Raw genomic sequence first — 21243 nt, forward strand, 5'->3', positions numbered from 1 at the left:
CAGGTGAAAAGAAGATTAATTACTAGTGACAGTTGAGATTAGTTGGCTTTTATCACGCTTTAATTGGGGTCAAAAAGTCAGGTGCAATGAGTCACGAACAATGAGTGAGCAATCGATTGTGGACCAGGGAAAATCGTATCGCAAATATATGAGCGAATGGTTAACACACATTTAATCATCAATTGACAAAATCAATTTTAGCCCCGACAGTTATAATTCACATGTACAATATTTTAGATGAACTTAGATCTCGATCCTTATCCTAATGTCGTTTATCAAAAGTAGAGGTATTAAGATGAATTACTAAGATCACGTTCATGTGCCTCCTTCAAGTATTACAATTACGGCTCTTCGTGAGTATGATAGTTCACCCAAATGAGTCATCGGGCCCTATGTGTAAATGGCCGGAGTTGGGCAAGGTATTTCCTTTTTGAAAAATTTTGAACATAGTATCTGACCAGGCAAAGATACATTTGGGTTCATTGTACAGATTTTAGAGGCAAGCATGGTCCCATAATAGAACTAGAAACCAAGAACCGAATCGGTGAAAACATGGTAGATTCTAGGTTCTAGGGAATGCAAGGTAGGTCCCAAGTTCTAGGAGGTGGAACCCAGAAATAAGGCTTTGTGTTTTTCTTGTTGTACGTCTTCGCGCGAATCATCGGTATTCCATGATGTCTGAGGATGAGTGTGTAATCTAAAACTATTAGTCCGAGCTTCCATTTTGGCGATATCCAGGATTGAGATTTTTTATTTGTTAATGTTTCACGCTCTTCTTGTGTCTACATATGAGTTACGGTCAGTGGATTGTAGTAGAAAATAGTGATTATTAGAAGTGATATCTCAATGTGATCGTTAAATTAAGAATACAAGTGAAGCCTAAATAGACCCTGAAACTTATGGTAGGTAGGTTTCAAGTTTCAAGATATACAACTTAAAATCTAAAAAGAATCCGAAACCACTAACTACTAACAGATTCATATGGATCGTGCAATATGAATCTCAAGCAGACCATCCGGATCAATAGCGCTATTTTATGAGTAATGTAGTGAGAATCGAGAGCTTAGGGCATTCTCTGAAATCGACTCGGCGTATGGTAAAACAATGATGCGTCAATAATAAGATAGGTCGGGTGCTAGAACAGGTCCCTCCTTCCTCCTTGACCCATGCGAACTGCTTGCCCTTGATGGCTGCTCCTGCTAGTGCTAGCAATCATTCCACGCCCAAAAAGACGATGGCCCAACGCAACTTGTCAAACCCCTTTCGCTTATAATAACAAAAAGATTTTTCTTTTAAATTTTTATAGGAGAAAAGCTTGTTACAACTTTGAAGGTCCAGATTGATCCCTTACAAATCTTCCATGGTGATCTTTCCCCACACCCAGGTGGGTCTAATCTCGCTCACTCTCTCTCTCTCTCTCTCTTTCATTTCACCTTTTTTCTTTTTGTACATATAAAGTGGATTTTACATGTTACATCGAATGACGTTAAAAATTAATCCACGAGCAAAATTAAATTATTAATACTTATGGAACTAAATATAACAAATGAATTCATTCCATTTAGTAGATAAAAAGTTATAAAAAAAAAAGAACACGCACACAATTACATTAGAAATCCTTTCGACACAAATAATTTGTAGTTCGAGAACTTTTTTACACGATTATCTTAGTAACATGTGCGATTCTTTTCATTTATGTATATTGCCCCATTTTTACCCTCCTAAGAGAGACACTATGATTTAAGAAATAAGAAGAGGTGGAAACATCCTCTCCCTCGCCCTCTCTCGCTCTCTCTCTCTCTCTCTCTCTCTCTCTCTCTCATCCATCATCTTCTTCTCCACGAAAAACTCATAAACACACACTCAGAAAAGTAAAAAATGAAGAGGATGGATCTGTTCTGTGCATCGCCAGCGTCCACAGCGATATGCACGAGCTTGGACCAACGTTCCATGGTCCGACACGGCACCACTAGGCCCATCGACCGCCACCGCCACCACCAGCAGCTTCAGGATCGCCAGAAACACCACCTGATCACCGGACACGTGCCTTGTTCCTTCCACCAGCTGCCCTTCACTCCGAGGCCTTATTCCGAAAGGCCCAGGAGGAGCACTTGCCCGTCGTCCACGAAGCAGATCACCAGCGGCGATCACCACGAGTACACCCGCAGGAAAAGCTCAGCTGACGTTTACGACCTCGCGAGTGGCACGCCTCGTGGATCGTCGGCCCGGTATTTGCTGAGCGACAAGCCCTTCGTCGACTGGGTTTCCGAGTCAGGTCGGGTCTCGTCCGCATTGGTACCCATTCCACAAGCCAATAGCAAGACGAAGTGCGAGGTCGGGTCCAGTGATTCTCCATCTCTCAAAGCCTCTTATTCGGCTCGATCACGCGACCAGGTTGGTGCGATTATGGGTCATCTTATAATCTCCCTTCTGTTGTCGAGTAATCTCGATTCAAACTCTCTTTGACAATTGCTCATAGAACGAACTATTGAAGTATCCAAATTTCTTTGGACCTTTAAAATGTTGAATCCTGTTGTGTTAGCTGTCAAGTTGTGTTTACTTTGGAGGTATCGCTGGCTTGCAGGTCGTGGTTTTGAGAGTGTCGATTCACTGCAAGGGATGCGAGAGCAAAGTGAGGAAACACTTGTCCAAAATGGAAGGTGGGTTTTCCAAACACCTGTCGAACAGTCCATCCCCCGACGTAATAGTCCCCAGATATTAATGGGCGCATGCGCTGGCGCTGGCTGGTTTCTGTGCAGGAGTGACGTCGTTCAGTATCGATATGGAGACGAAGAAAGTAACGGTGAAGGGAGACGTGACGCCCTTTGGTGTTCTCGCCAGCGTCTCTCGGGTGAAGAACGCCCAGCTCTGGCCATCTTCAACCACCTCTTCTTCTCCACCTTCCTGGTCTGCCTGACTTAAATCTCTGATGATGTTTCCTTTTCTGTCTAAATGAATTCCCAGGTCAGGGTTGCAGTTGCAGGAGCCCTCCCGTGTGTGTTTTATCTTCATAATCTCAAACATGTATGGCTGTGTGCTTTGTAAATTAAATTCCGAAAGACACGTCATGTGTCCACATGACAAGAATCTTGATCTATGTTACATGTTTGAATTAAAGATAGTACAAAAGGCGGAGCAGGTCCGTTTGGTATTGGCGTGGCCCGATATCTTATTCTTCTTGAAACAAACAATGAGATCTCGAATTTTAAAGTCCCTGCTCAGCTGGCGAATCTGAACATGTATTCTCCTGTTCATTTCAGCCCACGGCTAAAGAATACTTGTCAGAAGTTGTTTACGCACATAATTCCGATCGGTCGCTTTTTACAAGATGATCATGTGATAAAAAAACAACCCTTTGGCCACCCGGCAATTGTTTGGACGCTTCGATCATTCTTAATTCTGTCACGATGAACCCACTAAACTAAAGTTCATTCAATGAAATTAATTCCAGCGAAGATCCTTGCTCAACCAGTTAAGTAAGATGAAAAGATGGATTTAACTAGTTCTAAAGCTTAATATGATGGCAAAGCCCGAGGCTCTCCATCATTTTCTTGACGAGCAAAGGCTGAAGCTCGCGTCCATGAGCCACGTATGTATGATGATGATGATGATGATGATGATGATGATGATGTAGTGGATGGAGGTGGTCACTGATCATGAGTGAGGTGGTGGTCATGGTGGTCACATTTGTTTGCGTACACACGAACTCTTTTTCCTTGTCTGCAATCAGTTGGGCGTTCCATTCAATGATATGAGTGGTTCCTCCATTTGGGAGAAAGAGGTAAAAAGAATTCGAAAAAAATTAGGAAACTTCTTTGATTCATAGTAACTTGACCCCATTCTTTTTAATCATAACGGACTAATTCATACCACACACTTGAATTTGAGATCTGCGGGGAGATTAATGATGGAGTTTCCTCATATTCACTCTAAGTGTAATAGTTCTTGATTTGGATAATAACACAAATGGTCACCGAACTTCGACTCAATGTGTAATGTGGTGTTTGAACTTTTAATTTGTTTAATGTGGTTCTTGAACTTTCAATTTGTTCAATGTGATCTCTGGACTTTTGGTGTATGTTCAATTTAGTCCATAACTTATATGAATATGTTCGATAATTATCCTTCCATTACTTCAAGTTTAAGAAAAATATTAAACATTTTCATATAGTTCAAGGATTAAATCGAACATGAACAAAAAGTCTAGGAATCATATTGAATAAATTAAAAATTCAGTGATCACATTGCACATTAAGCTAAAGTCCAGGGACCACATTGAACAAATTAAAAGTTCATGGACCATATTACACATTACACCAAAATTTAAGGACCACTTGTGTCATTTTCCCTTCTTGATTTCCACAAAGAATGTGCGTGTGATAAGTACTTTGTAACAATGCATGGAATGTAACGTACATATCCTTAAATTATGATGCGCTTATGCCGACGACATAATTTGAATTTACTAAGGAAGGTTTACAAAACAGGACTGAGATCAAATAACTAAGAAAACCCAGATTAATCTTGTTTGAGTGTGCCTTAAGTGGTTATTATTTAGGAAGAGTGCCAGGAGTCGACATATTTTGGTGCTGGTGTTTGTGCAATCTAGGAACCCCCGACAAAAGCAAATCGAACAACTAGAAATTGAAAGTCCACTTTGAGATTAATTTTGTTTTCCTCAAAGGAAACTTTTTGCGACCATAGAAGAAATGTAAAAGGACAATTGGAAGTTGGTTCTTAAAATGGGAAAAACATCTTGATTCGATCCACGTTTTCTTGACTCGATGTTAACCTTATAATCTTCTTGGACCATATGCTGTTTTTCCCACGTAGATCAAATGGGTTTCGAGTACGACTCAATTCCAAATTATGGAGGGGACGGTGGGGGTCATTGTTATCTTTTTTGCCATCTTTGTGCATCTTCTTTTGTTTCGTGCCTTTCGAAACTTAGGTCATGTTTTAACCAAATTCAGGATACAAAGGAGACACGAAACTTTTGAATTGGTCGGTATAGAACAAAAGTGCAGCAATTCAGACATCTCTCTCTCTCTCTCTCTCTCTCTCTCTCTCTCTCTCTCTCTCCATGATGTTATTGAGAAGTTTCGAGTTTATTTTCTGCTTTTTTCGTTTTGTTTTTTATGTATCTCTTTGGTTACCTTTTATGTCTTTGACTATGACGTGGGCGGCTTGGAGGAAAGAGGGAAACAGCCAGAAAAAAGGAGGAGAGATCCCCCCGTCAATCCATCTTATGAATAATATCCGCCGGATCAGAAATTTAGGGTTTCTTTATTTTTTTGGTCGGCGCACTTTGGTTGGTGATTATTTCTTTTCAAAGTTTTATGTTGCTAATTTGTTTCTCCCTTTCAAAGATCGAGGGATATTTTGCTTTCTATGCTAAGTTACAATTTGGCATAATTGATATAAGGATACTACCATTAAAAATCTAGCGATAGCTAATGGATGATGATATGTCCGCACAGAGAATATTTTCAAAGAAACAATTGTTACGAAAACTAGTAAATTTTTATGTTTGATCGTGTTGGTATTTACTTGAAAGACAGTTTTCACTATCCGATAGAACAATGAAATTAATTGGAGATTCCATTTTAATATCTACTTCATAACACCAAATCAGTCTTATTTAGGACCGGACCACAAACTTGGAGCTCAAATAACCCTCTAAACGATTTTTTAAACTGAATCAACGAAAACAAAACAGTCCCTAAACGAAGAACGGCCATTATTGCACCGTAGAATCGCCTCTATCCATGTTCTTTCTTTGGGGTTTTGGTAAAGAAAGAAACCACATAGCTGAGACGTCCAAAGAAACCACAGAGCTGAGACGTCCAAATCAGCCAGCTAAAGTAGAAATTAAAGGAGAAAGGTGAATGCGATGGACCCAAAGAAAAAAAATTTCCGAGGGTTTCAAGACAAGACAAACGAAATAAGATTCAAAAAGCTTTTTTGTTCGGTTCCTCGGCTTTTGGGGACAATAAGAAACACCCATCATGTGCTTCACTAATTACTTTCGATGTTGGGGACGATGTGAATTAGTTTCATTATGATTGGAACCTTTTTAAGAAAACCCTACATAACAACCAGAGCTATGAAGACAAGCATAGTATTTGTGATAGCCCACCATGGATGGACCTTCTTGAACATATGCGACCCTTGAAGATTCGCATCCCTATATGTCTACTTAGACTTCTAGCATGGGGTTCGAAAAGAGTATTGTAACAAGTTGTAATATAAGTGGATCATCTCGCCGGATATAGCTCAACCTTAAATTTGAAGCCTCTAACCTAGAAAAGTGAATACACAACGAAACTTTATATTTAAACGATGTAAGACATTCCGTATGCCAACTAATAACTAATTAGGAATTAATTTAATCTCAAGTTCCCATGACCATTTCCGTATAGTTTACATAACATGTAAGTTAATCGAATTAACTTCAAATTTGTGGTGTTTACTGAAAGAAAAATTCATACCCTTCTCGACATTAATTATTACGGGTAATTCTCGTCCACTCTCTTGTCTTCTTTTTTAGGTTTTCCTAGTGAAAGATTATGATATTTGTCGAGTCTTGGACTGGGGGATAACGTTGGGGATCGATTGGCATATTGATAACGTGAGTTGTCTTGTCTTGAAGTAACAACGGGAGAGAGTCCTCCGCACTCTGATTTGCATTATTATTATTATTATTATTATTTTGCATTATTTAATACTCCAATAATTACTAAATTATTCGTTTACCACACAAGAAACAAAAAACACTCAACAAATTGTTATTTTCTTTACTACCGACCACTAGACCTGTCAAAATGGGTCTCAAACCCATTCATTAACTCAACATTATTTAAATGGGTCATAAATGGGTCACCTTATTCAAATATGGCCTAATCATAATGGGTTAAGAAATAACAAGCCTAAAATAAATGGGTTCAAAATAGGTTCCAAAATAAACCCATTTCCAACCCATTTAAAATAGGGCTCAATCTTCTCCTCTTTCCCTTCGTTCTCTGTTGCTCGCCGTCTTCTTCCTCTAACCTCAGACTATGGTTCACGCTTCGAGCGCTTCGCTTTACTAGCTTCTCCAACCACCAAACAATCTCTCTCTGGAAGTCTCCATCTCTCTCAAAACAGTCGTGCAGTTTTCCTTTTTCCAAGGATTTCAACCGAATCTAACCCTAATGATAACCTGTCAAATCAAAATGGAAAAATGCGACGTGGTGTGGTGAAGAGGACTGAGTCCATGGATGGAGGTCGCGTCGGCTCTTCTCGCCCCGGCTCACAACAGACGATTGCAGAAGTTCACCCCTCTCTTTTCTATTTTTTTCCCTTTGCTGATGGGCGGACATGGATTTGTGTAAATCCTTTTGGTGTTTATACATGCATATTCTCTCTTTTTTGGCCTTGCCCTGTTCCGAGCTCTTCAACCGCATTTACTTCCTTGCGCGATTGACGACTGGAACATCTGCACGCAATGGGGAGACTGAATGAGATGCAAGAAAAGGACTGGCTGGAGCCTTGGCTGAGAGCGTCGAGAAGTTGGGGATTGAGCGATGCCTTCGCCTGCAAACAAAGGTGGGGATCGTGCTCGCCTGGATCGGCGTCGGGCAAGCTTGAGCTCGCCCGGATTAGCCGCGCTGGTGGCCAGTTGCCAAGGCACGGCGATGGCGAAGGAAGGAGGCAGGAGGAAGAGAAAAGAAAAAAAAAGAAAAGAAAGAAGAAAAATAAATAAAAGAAAAATAAATAAAAATTTTGATAAAAAATAATCAAAACTTTTAAAAGAAATAAAAAAAAATCAGATTTTTTTTTATAAAAAAAATAACAAAAAATTCAGATTTTTTTATTAAACAAATTCAGATTCTTTTTAAATTATAAAAAATTTCCACAATTGGCAGTATATTCTTTTTCAAAAATTTATAAGAAATAAATAATCTTATATTGGATAAAATATAAAAGTTTTTTGGTAATATAGGTCGGGTCAAGTACATGTTGGGTATGGATAGGGTCGGGTATGTGTGAAAAAATTTGTACTACGTATAAATGGGGTCATAAACGGGTTAATAGGTGAATTTGGGTCGAACCATTTAAGACCTGACCCAAACCCGACCCCGATCTACCCATTTGATACGTCTACCAACAACCGAAGGGAAAATTCTAAAAAAAAAAAGTCCTAATTTTTTATACTTTTGCCAAGTCAATCACAAACTTTTTAAGTTTGTCGATTCATTTCTAAACATTTTCATCTTTTGTCAATTCAGTCCTATTGATCGAAAATCGTTGACGTGGACACTAGTCGTCTTACGTGGCACCACCGGTGCTAGTGCGAATATTTTTACCAATTCAGTCATAAACCTTTGAATTTTGTCAATTTAGTCCTCGATCTTTTATATTTGTACGAATTCAGCCCTAAATCATTTTTTTGTGCCGGCATTGATGTGAATGCCGGCCACATTGACGGGACATTTTTAATAATATTGTAATAATATTTCAATTTTTGGGGGTTTTTTCTTTTTTCCTTTTTCTTTTTGATTCTCTTTCATCTTCTTCCTCTAGCCACCTCTAGCATGTCATCGGTGGCTGGAGGACAGAGCTGGTGGTCCACTAGTCCCGGCGCCACCGTGCGAGTCCTGCGTCGGCGCCGGCAATGCTATGGCTGGGTGAGTCCACCGCCGCTGGACTTGGGAACCGTCAAACGAATCTCCCCACCTGTCCGGACTTCCTGTTTTGTCGGTCATTCACCATGCACGCAGAGCCCCCAGCGGAGAAGCCCTACACCAATAAGCCCTCTTTTGAGCAAGCTGGTTCTATCAAGAATATCTACAATTCCATTGATTCCATCAAAGGTAAGGTCCGAAGGCTATGCCATTTGTTCGAATCCCCCAAGTCCCCGTCTCGGGGCATTGATGAGACCCCAACCGTAGCCCATGCCCCTTCTAAGTTGAGACCCACGAAGCCAGTTGATTCTGGGTATAATCATAGCTGTCTGTTTAGGTTACCAGGCACAGACGATAGGATCGTGGTATATTTCACCAAGATGCCGGACTCACCTAGCCATGGCATCGTAGTTGCCTTCGTTGCGCCAGCCTGACAATGGCAACGCCACGGCGCCGACGCTGGACGCCGAACAACGGCGCCAACGCCGGACTCCCACAGCAGTGCCGACACCAGTGGCCCGCCGGCCCTGTCCTCCAGCCACCGACGACTGGAGGTGGCCAGAGGAAGAAGATGAAGGAGAATAAAAAAACAAAAAAAAAAAGAGAAAATTGAAATATTATTAAAAATGACACGTCAGTGCTGGCCGGTGTCCACATCATCACCGGTCAATCAAAGTTGACTGAATGAGCTAAATTGATACAAATGCGAAAGGTTTAGATTGAATCGACACAAAAAAAAAGGTTGAGAATTGAATTGACACAAATGTAAAAGGTTTAGGACTGAATTGGCAAAATTCAAAGATTTAGAACTGAATTGGCAAATGTAAAATAAGTTTTGGGCTATTTTGATAATTTTCCCTACAAACACAATAATTCGTGTTCTATAAGTCACAATATGTATAATCACTACGCTCACAACACGACGCTATTTTATGTGTGTGTTTTCTATGTGATCGGGCGCCTAGAGATCATACAAAAAGGTCGATATTTAATTGAAAATCATCTCTCCAACTATAAAGGTATGTTAAACTTTAATCGGAAGATCCCATGAAAGTCTATATCTGCTTGTTACAGTGAACTACAACCGAAAATTATCGTACACCGAATTGTACCGTAGTCTAGGAGTGTAGTAAAGATAACAACGATGCTGCCATGCCCGGTGTTGCCAGGTGTTCATTGTCCATTGGCAATCCACTGATGTTGCAACAACCCTTGCCGACAAGACAGCGTGGTTTTTGTTTTCTGAGAAATATTATTTTTTTTTTTTTGGTCCAATCTGAGAAATATTATTTGGCCCCTTTGTTTTTATGGATGTTTTTTGTGGCTAAAAAGGAAGAAATTGGTTGCATTTTAAGCTTTCAAGAAGGCTTGACTGAGTTTGAAAAAAAGAAGAAGAAGGCCTCAGCCTTTGCATAGTGCAAAAAAAAAAAAAAAAAAGGTGGGCTATCCTGCTCTTTTATAAGGCTTGTCCAGGAATGTACTCGCACGATAGCCTCAAAATTTGAAAACGACAATAAAGATGATAAGCCAAATAAATAGAGGGAAATTAATCAATCGAGCATGCATGACAAGTGATCACTGTAAAGAGTCGTGTACGTTTATGAAAGATTAGGGCCAATTGACCCTTTTTCTACCGCCAAAGTAGATAGTTTAATTATATCTCGAGTTTAAATTCATGTACGAAGAGGATGTCAACCGGTCTATATTACAGGGACCATTCTATTTTGTGACCGCTTCCTTCAAGTCCAAGAGAACCCAGTCGAAGAGATGACGAACTGGATCTTGCACCTTGGAGCCGAGGACTCGTTCTTTGAAGAAGGAAGAAGAGGAATCGGATGAAGGACCAGATTCAACGAACAAGAAGACGAATTAGAGAAGAAGAGATCGTAGACCTAAGGACTCGCTCGAACAGGAAATGTGGAGCTGAAGACTGGTTCTTCAAAGAAGAAGAAGAAGAAGAAGAAGAAGACGACGAATCAGACGAAGAACAAGACTCGATGACGAATAAGAGGGCTCGGCGAGCAAGAGGACGACTCGGTGAAGAAGAGGACTCGCCCGAACAACAAGAAGAGGACTCTTACTAACGCACGAACAAGGAGAGTCGTCGTTGATGATTTAGGGCTCAAATTCAATTTCTGATTTGACTTTTTCAATTTGGGGCAAAACTGCAAAACCACGTGGTTTTGGCCTACGTGGAGTTTCTCACTTAGGAGAGAGAAACGAATTAAAAAAGCCATGTCAGTATTTTTCGTTAGTAAAATAACGGAATTGACAAAAGGATTCCATCATGCCAACTTGACAAGTTTTAAGACTTGATTGCACTTTTTGCAAGTTTTAGGACTCAATTGTAATTTTTTGTAATAAATTTTAGGACTTCTAGTAAATTTATCCTTGGGAATTATTACTATCATTTCTCGAGATTTGTGACCTAAAAATGATGCAATTGTGGAAGTGGAAGTTGAGGCCAGCCCAGCCCATTCAGATTCGATGCAATACAACATGAGAAGTAGGGTTTAAAAAACACACGAGGTTTTCTTCAAAGCATTATAAGGGCCAGCCCTTATTCTGCGCCTGTTGATAGTGAAATCCACATGTATGAATTTATGAAAAAAATGCTTCGTTCGTTTCATGAAAAATGACTTTGAAGAAAATATTTTTTGAATTTTTCGGTGTTCAGTTCACAGAAAATGAATATGTCAAGAAAAATATTTTCTACTCGTGAAAAAAACACCTTGAAAAGTGAGGAAATTGATTTTCTCTTTTTGAAAAGAGGATAACATTTTCCATCATCTTTTCTTTCTTCACTCCTTTACATTCCTTTTCTTTTTTGTTTTATTTAAAAAAGAAATTTTTTATTTTGCAATTCTTCTCTTTTCTCTTTTCTTTTTCTTTCTTTTTTTTTCTTTGCCCTTCTTCTTCGACCAATCTCCGCCCATGGTCCCGATCGGTGGCTAGCCACAAACGAGTGAGGCGGAGTCTCGCCAGCTTGTCGCCAACCCGTAGCGAGAGTCAAGCTTGCCCACGGCCATTGTCATGGCCCCGGCCGGCAACCGATGATCGGTCGAAGAGAAAGGGAAAAGAAAAAAAAAAAAGGGACAAAAATAATTAAAAGATCGAATTTTTAAAAGCATTATTAAAAGTAGAGCACAAGGAAATTGATTTTCCTTACCAAACGGCAGAAAATATTCTTCTATTCATTTTCAAGTTTGAGTCGAACATTAGAAAGTATTCTCATTTTCCTAAAAAATGACTTCCTGAAAAACATGTTCCGGAAATTTCGCATTTTTTGCGAAACGAGCTGAGCCTGATAGGAAATTATTTTTCCAACTAATTTTTTAATTGATAGGTTATGAGTATCGATGTCATTTACATTTGTTCCTAATTAACTTTGCATGCTGGCGCGGACCATCACTTGCAAATCGCCAATTAGAGGCATGGCAAAGGAAGATATAATCCGTGTGGAAGCACATCTGTGTACGTTATGTTCTTGATATGATCATGATAACTAATAGGCCCGTCAAACGGATAGATCAGTCAAGTTGAGTTTGGGTCGAATCGAAAATTGGCCCGACAATAATTTGATTGATGGAGTGAAAATTGAAACTCCGAAAGACAAATTCTTTGTGGTTATGTCAATTGTAGAATGTACGGCACAATGTCTAACAATTAGGAAGTTAATTTTCTGATGAATCTCGAAAGCTGTCCTGTCCTTCATCTCTCCGACCGAATCCCACCGCTCTCTGCTTCTGCAATTTGGAGGCGCCTCTCTGATCTCGTACTATTCGTTTTCAGGAGTTGGGTTCACAAGTTCGTCCCTCGCCATTGCTGAGTTCTCTAGGATTTGAGACCTCAAGCTCTGGTGATGGCTTTGGCTTGTCCTCTCGTTGACGAAGTCTTCTCTCTCGAGCGTCCCCATCAGACTCCGCGCGGACACGACGCTCCCAATCTGGACGTTCAAATGGCACGCCACTTGAGCCCTGCACAGCGGGCAATTCGAGTGGAGCTGAAACCAAGTGTCGATGCAAGCGACATGGAATGAGTGAGCGCAGTACGGCAAATGCTTCAACCAGTCCCCTTCTTCGAACTCTGTCAAGCAAACCGCGCACTCAGTGCTGATGCTCGGCTTCATCGCCTCAGCTTCCTTCTTGCGGAGCTGTGTGGTTGGCAGGTTGCGCATGGTGAAGGAGTCCAAACCGTGGCTGTGGAACTGGAGGGACGGGTTGTCCGGGTTGGCGTCGTTCAGGAGCTGTGGCCTCAGGGCCCTGTTTCTCGAGAAGGTGGTGAGACGAAAGGCGCGGAGAAACCGTTTCAAGATAGAGTAGGAGCTGAAGAGGAGGAAGACGGTACATACGAACGCGAACAAGGAGATCACCAGCGGATTCCAATGACGAGTGTCGCCGCCATCAGGGGTCGCCACGGGTGAGATCGGACCAGAACCTGAAGTCATCTTGTCCTGAATTTGTATCAATTGTATCGGTTGCTGCAATATTATGCTCAAATGGCTTCCGAATGGTCATCGTCCTAGCTCGCCTTCATTGCTGTGGGAATTATTTGTCCCAAGTCCTCTATGTGGTGGAACATTCTTTGAAGCAACTAAGGTTTCCATTTTTGGCCAAAAGAGTGAATTCAAGATTGGGTCGATTATTCCGAGGTAACAACAAGACAGTCTGGGTTGGCATTTTTTAATAGAAATTGCTTAACGGACCGTCCTCCAAAGTCGGACGGTGGGATGGTTAGGTTATGGCCACAAATCTCATTTGTGGAAATCGAATCACTTGTTGATCCAGTTTCATCATTTTGACTCCTCCTTTTTTTGTTGTTGCTATTATGTGTTTTTATTGCAAGCTAAAATTAGAAAACAATCAAAGTTCTAATGAAACATATTCAATTGATAATATTTAAACGGTAAGTTGCAACTTTTAAAATCGTAGATATTACTCTACGGCCAAATAAAAAGATTACGGTGAATATTGTTCCCACAATTATGAAAAAAAAAAATTTAAAGACTTTGCTTGGGTGACGATACGGTCATTCAATGGTGCAACTTGAAGAACAAGCATATCGCACGGATATGTGATGCATGCATGTCGGACATGTACTTTTCGTTGACAAACATATCACGTAAATATGTAATGCACGTAGGTTCGACACTCTCATGGATTATCATATTAACTTTTTTGAATTCTTAATACCTCAAAAAAATGGAAAGGTAATTTTCTTGTATACTTTGTCTTCTAATTTTAGCTTACAATAAAAACACATAAAAAAAAACAAAATAAGAATGGGGGGTCAAAATAATGAAACCGAATCAGCAAGTGATCCGATTTCCACGAACAAGATTTGAGGCCATCAGGTGACCGTCCCACTGTCTAACTTTGGGGGACGGTCGCCTAAGCAATTTCCTTTTAAAAATCACAACTAGCTAAGCAATTTCCTTTTAAAAATCACAACTAGGGCTGCCTTGTTTTTTACCTCGGAGTAATCGACCCATCTTGAATTCACTTTTTTGGCCAAAAATGGAAACCTTCATTGCTGTGGGAATTATTTGTCCCAAGTCCTCTATGTGGTGGAACATTCTTTGAAGCAACTAAGGTTTTCATTTTTGGCCCAAAGAGTGAATTCAAGATGCGTCAATTATTCTGAGGTAACAACAACGCAGCCCGACTCATGATTTTGAAAAGGAAATTGGTTAGCTGACCGTCCCCCAAAGTCAAACGGTGGGACGGTCAGCTAATGGCCACAAATCTTGTTTGTGGAAATCGGATAACTTGCTTATTCGGTTTCATCATTTTGACTCTCCATTCTGTTTTTGTTTTTTTATGTGTTTTTATTGTAAGCTAAAATTAGAAGAAAAAGCATACAAGAAAATTATGTGTCTTTTTTGTTTTTTTTAGGTATTAAGAATTGAGAAAAATTAATATAACAGTCCATGAGAGTGTCGAACCCACTCGCACTACATATTCGCGTGATATGTTTGTCGGCCAAAAGTACATGTCTGACATACATGCATCACATATCCACATGATATGCTTACGGTTCAAGTTGCACCGTTGAATGACCATACTATCACCCAAGCAAAGACTTTAAGATTTTTTTTTTTTTTGAAATTGTGGGAACAATATCCACCGTAATCTTTTTATTTGGCTAGAGAATAACATCTACTATATTAAAAGTTGCAACTTATCGGTTAAACATTATCAATTGAATATGTTTCATTAGAACTTTGACTGTTTTCTAATTTTAGCTTGCAATAAAAACACATAAAAGTAAAAAAAAAAAAAAAAAGAACAGGGATTCAAAATGATGATGATCCGGTTTCCACAAATGAGATTTGTGGCCATAACCTAACCATCCCACCGTCTGACTTAGGAGGATGGTCAGCTTAGCCGGATCCGAAAAGATTATCGGTGTATGTATCTACGTCTGGATTTGTTTGCCTTTGGTGTGGATGATATCAAGGTTCAATCCATAATAATCCAAAACAACGTTGATTGTACCGTTTTCTGAGTTCTGAGGTGAACCTTGACAACCATCAGACGTTCGAATTGGCAATATCGCACCTGTCAATATGAACAGCACACTCGCTGCCTCGCTTCTGATTGCGAGAAGTTCAAATTCCTCCCAGCATTGACATTTCTCCTTGCAAGGTCTTCGGAGAGTGAATCGAACATAGCAAACTCATGAGACGAGTTCTAAGAAGAAATGGCAAATTTCAACATCCAGTCGTCATCATCTGTTTTATCTCGACAACTGCTCGTTCGAACATTGTAGAATCAAAGGACCAAGAAATCGGTGCAGCTTTCTGGTCTAAATTCATAAATATGTCGGCCAGAATCAGATGCATGAGAGTTTGATTTGATATACAAAGGACACTTCCGTATGGACAAACTAACTAGTTAGGAAACTACAAGCCATTCACACCGGGACCAAAAAACCAAAGATATGCATTTACACCTCATACCAGAATATGCCTAAACAAAAGAAGGGGAAGCCTCCTGTCATTGGAACCTCTGCCTCTTACCCGCTGGAATCTGATTACCTATACCGCCGACCGAAGGCAATAGCCAACCGTGACCCTGATACGTGCCGGCCCCGCCAGCGAAGTTCAGCACCGAGGCCGAGCACATATGTGACGACATGCGAGAGACATCAGGATGCGGGTACTGGTTCATAGTTTTCACCAGGTAGTTGTTAGGACCTGCAGCAGGTTTGAGACAAGCATTTGCCAGGTTGCAGCCTTTCATTGTAACTGGCGGGATTTTGAATGGTTGGAGAGGAGGAGGGTTCCGCCACCGAGGTAGCGGCCCCGCCACAAGGAGCGTCTGGAGTAGAGGGCCAGCCTCCATCACGGCCTGCAGGAGCCTGCCCTTCTGAGGCAGGGCTTTTCCCTTGACAAGGTCATCGATAATGACAGATGCTGGGTCGAATTTAGCATTCACCAAGGATATCGAACCGCTAGTCATAGCACCGCCATATTCCTGAACATAAGGCTGATTGATGAAGCCCATGTTACCAGAATCGACCACGTTAATGCTCGACAAGTCGGGTGAAGAAACCACATCCATGAAGGAATTCACAGGGGACGAGCCATGCGATTGGTGATTGTTGTAGGTATCAGAGAGGCTGCTAGATTCAGTTATGCCCGAGTTCGCTTTCACCGGCACAAGGAAGCCATCAGGGTGCTTTTGTTGAGAGAACAAGGATGATATGTCGTTGATGCTTTGTGAGGCGAGCTTGTTGATCAGCTTCTGAAGCTGGTCTCTGGCTTCATCTCTTTCTTGGTAAGCAGTCTTCAGGAGGTTGAGCAGGTGCTTGACATTCTCCTTATACTTATTCGTTTCTTCGCTCGCTTCCATCTTCACTGCCTCGAGCTCCAGGCTAGTGCAGAGGATCTTTTGCTTCAACTCCTCCATGTTCTGTCCGTTCAAAATGAATTCTTTCATCATGAAATCGAAAGTGCAGAAGAAAGAAGCAGAAAAACCAGCTGATCCTGGGAACAGAAGAAGAGAAAGAAAGATGCGTCTACAGGACATCAAAGGAAAGACTCTGAAGCTGTACATCAATAATTGTGGTGAATCAATCCTGTTGAACAAAGGTAGTTACACCGACCGGATGAAATTTTTTTGGATTTGCACTAGAAAAACTGTTCAAAGGTATTCGTTGGTAGATACATTAATATCTTGAAATGGGCCCGCCAAATTATATTCAGATTCTATCCATCGAGGCTGCATTCATCTGCAGGAAATCAACAAAAAACAGAGAAAAGGAAAAAGCATTGATCTTTGAAAGGGGGGAAAAGATGTGGGGTGGGGCTCCATTAGGCTAGGCCTGAAAATATCTCTAGTTTACATCAGAAAAAACAGGGCTCTCTCATTAATAACTTTTAAAAACACCTGTTCTGTTCACAACCAACAAGAGCCACTGGCAGATCTTCAGAAACCGAATCACTTCCGAATGGAAGCTCACTACACAGAGAAACGTATGCGAGTGCAGGCATTTTGCGTTCATGGAAAACCCAGGAAAAAAAAAAAAGAATGCAAATTCTCCCCATGAACTGTCACAAAGCAACCTTCGAAAGCAATTGAACGCAAAAAAAAAAAAAAAAATTACGATCCTGAATTAAAGGTCAAGAATTCGGATTACCCCAGTTTTAAATCAACTGCTTTGACTCATCCACGAACATAAAAAGAAGAGAAAAAAAGACCCTTTTGACATGGCAATGAACTGCACATCTATATCAAAGACAAAATTTTCAATTCCTAAAAGCAAGGACTGTGGAGGAAACACGAACCTCCTGGCAACCCCACAAGGATCCCAACTCGTCCATGTCTTCCGCTGCAACTTTTTCCCTTCTCCTATGCAGAAACAGGGTAAGAGACCAGAAAGAAGCATGAAGAGGAAAACTCAAAAATGATTGGGGAGGGGGGGGAGTTAGACGGAGGTGACCAGTGACTCATTTATAAGAAGGTGAGGGCAAATAAGACAAGCGAGAAAGGGGTGGCTTTCCCATAAAGGTCCAGAGAACCAAGCCCACATCCAAAAGATGAGAATTAGAATTTTAAATAAGGAATGCCAAGACCTTCCTATTAGAAAAAGAGAGAGAGAGGTAGGGAGAGGGTGAGGGAGAAAAAGAAAATTTCCCAGATTCCGTTTTCCGCTCTTATGTGAAACATGGAATTTCATTGGAAACCATCCCACTCTTTAAGGACCCTTGTCTCTTCTTGCCATAAAAAAGATAATTCATGCCCATAAATATAATGCATACGTGTGAATGCAGCTTACATATAATGGTCAAATGACCAAATCCAGTTAGATTTTCCATGTATGCATTTTCTCTCTTCTTTCTTTCTTTGTCGCTTTTCTTGGGGGACTGCCATACGAGAATGAAACGGCTGGTTCCCTCGATAGAGCCTCTCTCCTAACGGAGGGCTTCTTAGCTGTTCGCTGTTTACGCGGTTTTGTTATAATAAGTTTTCCCACCGATGCCCTTATTTTTTTTCAAATCTTATTTCCATTCGGGGACTTCTTAGCATGAATTTTTCATGATCGTTTTTGTCTGGGGATTGATGTGAATTCCACCTCTACATGTATAGTTGAATGTAGATGACCCAAATTTTTGTTTTAATGGCTTGTGATGATCCCATAGGAAGATCTATATGCTTAGGCTTTAGACTCATATGTCAAAAACATTGAGTCGAACGGAAAAGTAAAGCATTCGTGAGTTTGGTCTCGCGTTAGGGGTTGGTTTTTGAAAGAAAACATCAGCCCTCTTTTTCGAATATAACAAGGGCTTGTGAATTGGACTAATTTTATTGAAAGTGCGCACCCATTTGTTTATACTTGGCAATTCATTTAGGGCGGTCCTAAATTTGCCTGTGAACTGCCCGAGAAAACTGATCTCAATCATATAAATGGTTGACTTACTAGACCTATTTTATGTTGCTATTCTACTCCATAACTCTTTCCCATACATCTTCCCTTTGTTTCCAGCCCAATTTTACCTTGAGAGAAATTTCCATTTTTGAAGTTGACCACTGTAAAAGTAGTTGAAAATTCATCTCGTGAGGTAGGCATATTGTATAATTGGGAAGATACTTCATTTTCTTGGCTACATCAAGTCACTATATCAATCTCTCCGTCTGTTAAGGCAAAAAAGAAACGAAGGTACATATGTATCTTGGCAGCGGCGAACACTTCAGAATTTAATCTTTTGTTTATGAGCTTATGCCACGCTTTTGGCCAATTAAAAAGTTGCTCCAATCCACATGCCCCGAGAAGAGTCGTCTTCTGGCTCTCTTGGATCGGCGCTTTAACTTTATTCTTGACATAATTCTACTTTCTAAGTATAAATTAAGAGCCCTAAACCTCGTCTTGACACAGACAATGGACACGAAATCCTGACACCGGCCATGAACACGAATCAAGAATTCCATTACACAAAGAAAATAAAAAAATAAAACAGAACATTTATCTTTTTATTTAAGCCACCACGAGGGGCTTCGGAACTCTGCATGCTAATGTTGTTATCTCAAATACCAAGTGTATTATGTGACTATTCCTTAATCCCACCCTTAGGGTTGAAGTAGCATGCATCTACCCTACAACCTGGTGTTTAAGAATATATTATTACTAGTTCGCACGAACATTATTGCTGGGTTCTCTTCTTAGTAGGAAACGGACAAAGCCGCTAGATTTTTAAAAGGTGCCTCATAAACGACAAAAGCTGCCTACTGAGGGAAAATAAATAAATAAGCTCGCTTACGCTCTCAAGAGTTCAATGTATCTAACAGCTTATAAGTGTGTACGAGTGTAATAATAATGTCATGTTCAACTTCTTTCTGCATAATCTAATGATTTAGGTATTGAATAAGTTTGGCAAGTGCATGTTCTCCTATCTTTTTGCTTTATACCGTGGTCGCATTGACAAAGGTACATACTTTATATTTGCTTTTAATTCCGATTTCACAAGATTGTGATCGAGTAACATCATTTTAGATATGTGCCGGATACCTAATTATCAAATCCCAAATCAGGAACTTATGTGTTTGGTTTTGTGACTTGTAAATGCAATTCCACGATTCTAAAACAGTTGATCTTCTCATTGGAAATGAGGTAATAAGCTCTGTGAAGTTAAGGAACAGACGATATCTCTTGGGATTGGTACGACACCGGATCAAAGATCGCATCAATAAAGTTGATTAATTATACCCAATACTGCCAATTTAATCAAAGTCTGTCTACAAGCGGCCTTGATATTTCGTGTATGCAATCATTTTCGGTTTAGCTACGGAAATCAGAAAACAAAATATGTCCAAGAGTGTGTTTGTTTCGCGGAAAACTCAAGATTTGAAAAAAAAAACTCCGAAAAATGATTGGTTGTATCACTTAAAAAAAAATAAATGAAAAATATTTTCATTACCTACGGAAATTTGAACAAACGTGTTTTTCGGGAATTGTTTTTCCAAACTTTCGCCCATTTGGTTCGCCGAAAATGACTTAGTCAACGGAAAAAACTTTCCAATCAACTGAATATTTATACACAAAATTAGGAAAGTGAATTAGAGGTAAAAACACTTTTCGAAATTGCTCCTTTCAAATTTTGATATTTTATTACCATTTTTATTTAATATTTTTTTTATTATTTATTTTTTATTTTTTATTTTCTTTTTCTTTGTCTTCTTCAACTGCTAGACGTTAGGCCTCAGCAACAACCGATGACTAGCCACATGAAGTCGAGCCTCACCAGATCTCGATGAGGCTCGACCTCTCCGACCCTCTAGCGTGTTAGAGCTCATCGGGATCGGACGAGGCTTGACCTTGTGTGGTCGGTCATCGGCCGTTGCCGAGGCTGGTGGAGTAAGAAGAAAAAGACCAAACGAAAAAGAAAAGACGGGTATATAAAACATTAACATAATATATAATAAGAAAATTACTTAAAATATTGAATTTTTTGCCTCGGATAAAATCATGAGATTGAAATTATTTTACAAATGACAACCAAACACCGGAAAACGTTTTCAGTGTCATATCACCAAAAAAGGAAAACAAATTGTTTTCTTAGAAAATGATTTCTCGGAAATCACTTTCCTTTTTTATGGAGTTTTCGCCTTACCAAACGCACCCTTGGGTCCTTGGGTCCATTTGTTTGAAGAAAAATTGCTTTAGGGAATTTGTTTACATGGACTAAAAACAACTATCTTAGATTGATGGAAAACAACTTCCCTTTTTAGCAAGAAGCAAATCATTTTTCCTAAACCACCAAATAGATTAGAACTAACCATTTTCCTTAAAAATAATTTTCATGAAAAATATTTTTATTTATCATGAAGTTTTGAGTAAAACAAACACACCCTAAGGCTCCGTTTGTTTCGAAAAAAAGTGACATTTTCTGAAAAATATTTTTTAGGAAGCCATTTTTCAAGAAAATAACAATATTTCTCGTTGTTTTATTGAAACATGAAAATAAATTAGAAAATATTTTCTGTCGTTTGGTATGGAAAAACTATTTTGATTTTCCTGTTGGTCACAACGACGGCCGGTGACCGACCACAAATGAGGGATGAGCTCGCCCATGGCC

General features: G+C 40.0%; 3 protein-coding genes across 3 annotated transcripts; 1 reads left to right on the forward strand and 2 right to left on the reverse strand.

Moving 5' to 3' along the window:
* Positions 1–1826: 1826 nt before the first annotated feature.
* On the forward strand, positions 1827–3151 carry LOC115746010 (protein SODIUM POTASSIUM ROOT DEFECTIVE 3-like). Its single transcript, XM_030681693.2, has 3 exons — positions 1827–2394; positions 2585–2660; positions 2760–3151. Exons 1-3 carry the CDS (start codon positions 1879–1881, stop codon positions 2915–2917), a joined length of 750 nt encoding a protein of 249 aa, XP_030537553.1. The 5' UTR covers positions 1827–1878; the 3' UTR covers positions 2918–3151.
* Positions 3152–12444: 9293 nt separating this feature from the next.
* On the reverse strand, positions 12445–13113 carry LOC115746054 (RING-H2 finger protein ATL51-like). Its single transcript, XM_030681769.2, has one exon. It carries the CDS (start codon positions 13111–13113, stop codon positions 12445–12447), a length of 669 nt encoding a protein of 222 aa, XP_030537629.1.
* A 2246-nt stretch (positions 13114–15359) lies between these two features.
* Positions 15360–17706, reverse strand: LOC115746069. Its single transcript, XM_030681792.2, has 2 exons — positions 17458–17706; positions 15360–16582 (listed from the first exon to the last, which is right to left on the reverse strand). Exons 1-2 carry the CDS (start codon positions 17491–17493, stop codon positions 15665–15667), a joined length of 954 nt encoding a protein of 317 aa, XP_030537652.1. The 5' UTR covers positions 17494–17706; the 3' UTR covers positions 15360–15664.
* Positions 17707–21243: the final 3537 nt, after the last annotated feature.

Source organism: Rhodamnia argentea, chromosome 6 (assembly GCF_020921035.1).
Source record: "Rhodamnia argentea isolate NSW1041297 chromosome 6, ASM2092103v1, whole genome shotgun sequence".
Lineage (NCBI taxonomy): Eukaryota > Viridiplantae > Streptophyta > Magnoliopsida > Myrtales > Myrtaceae > Rhodamnia > Rhodamnia argentea.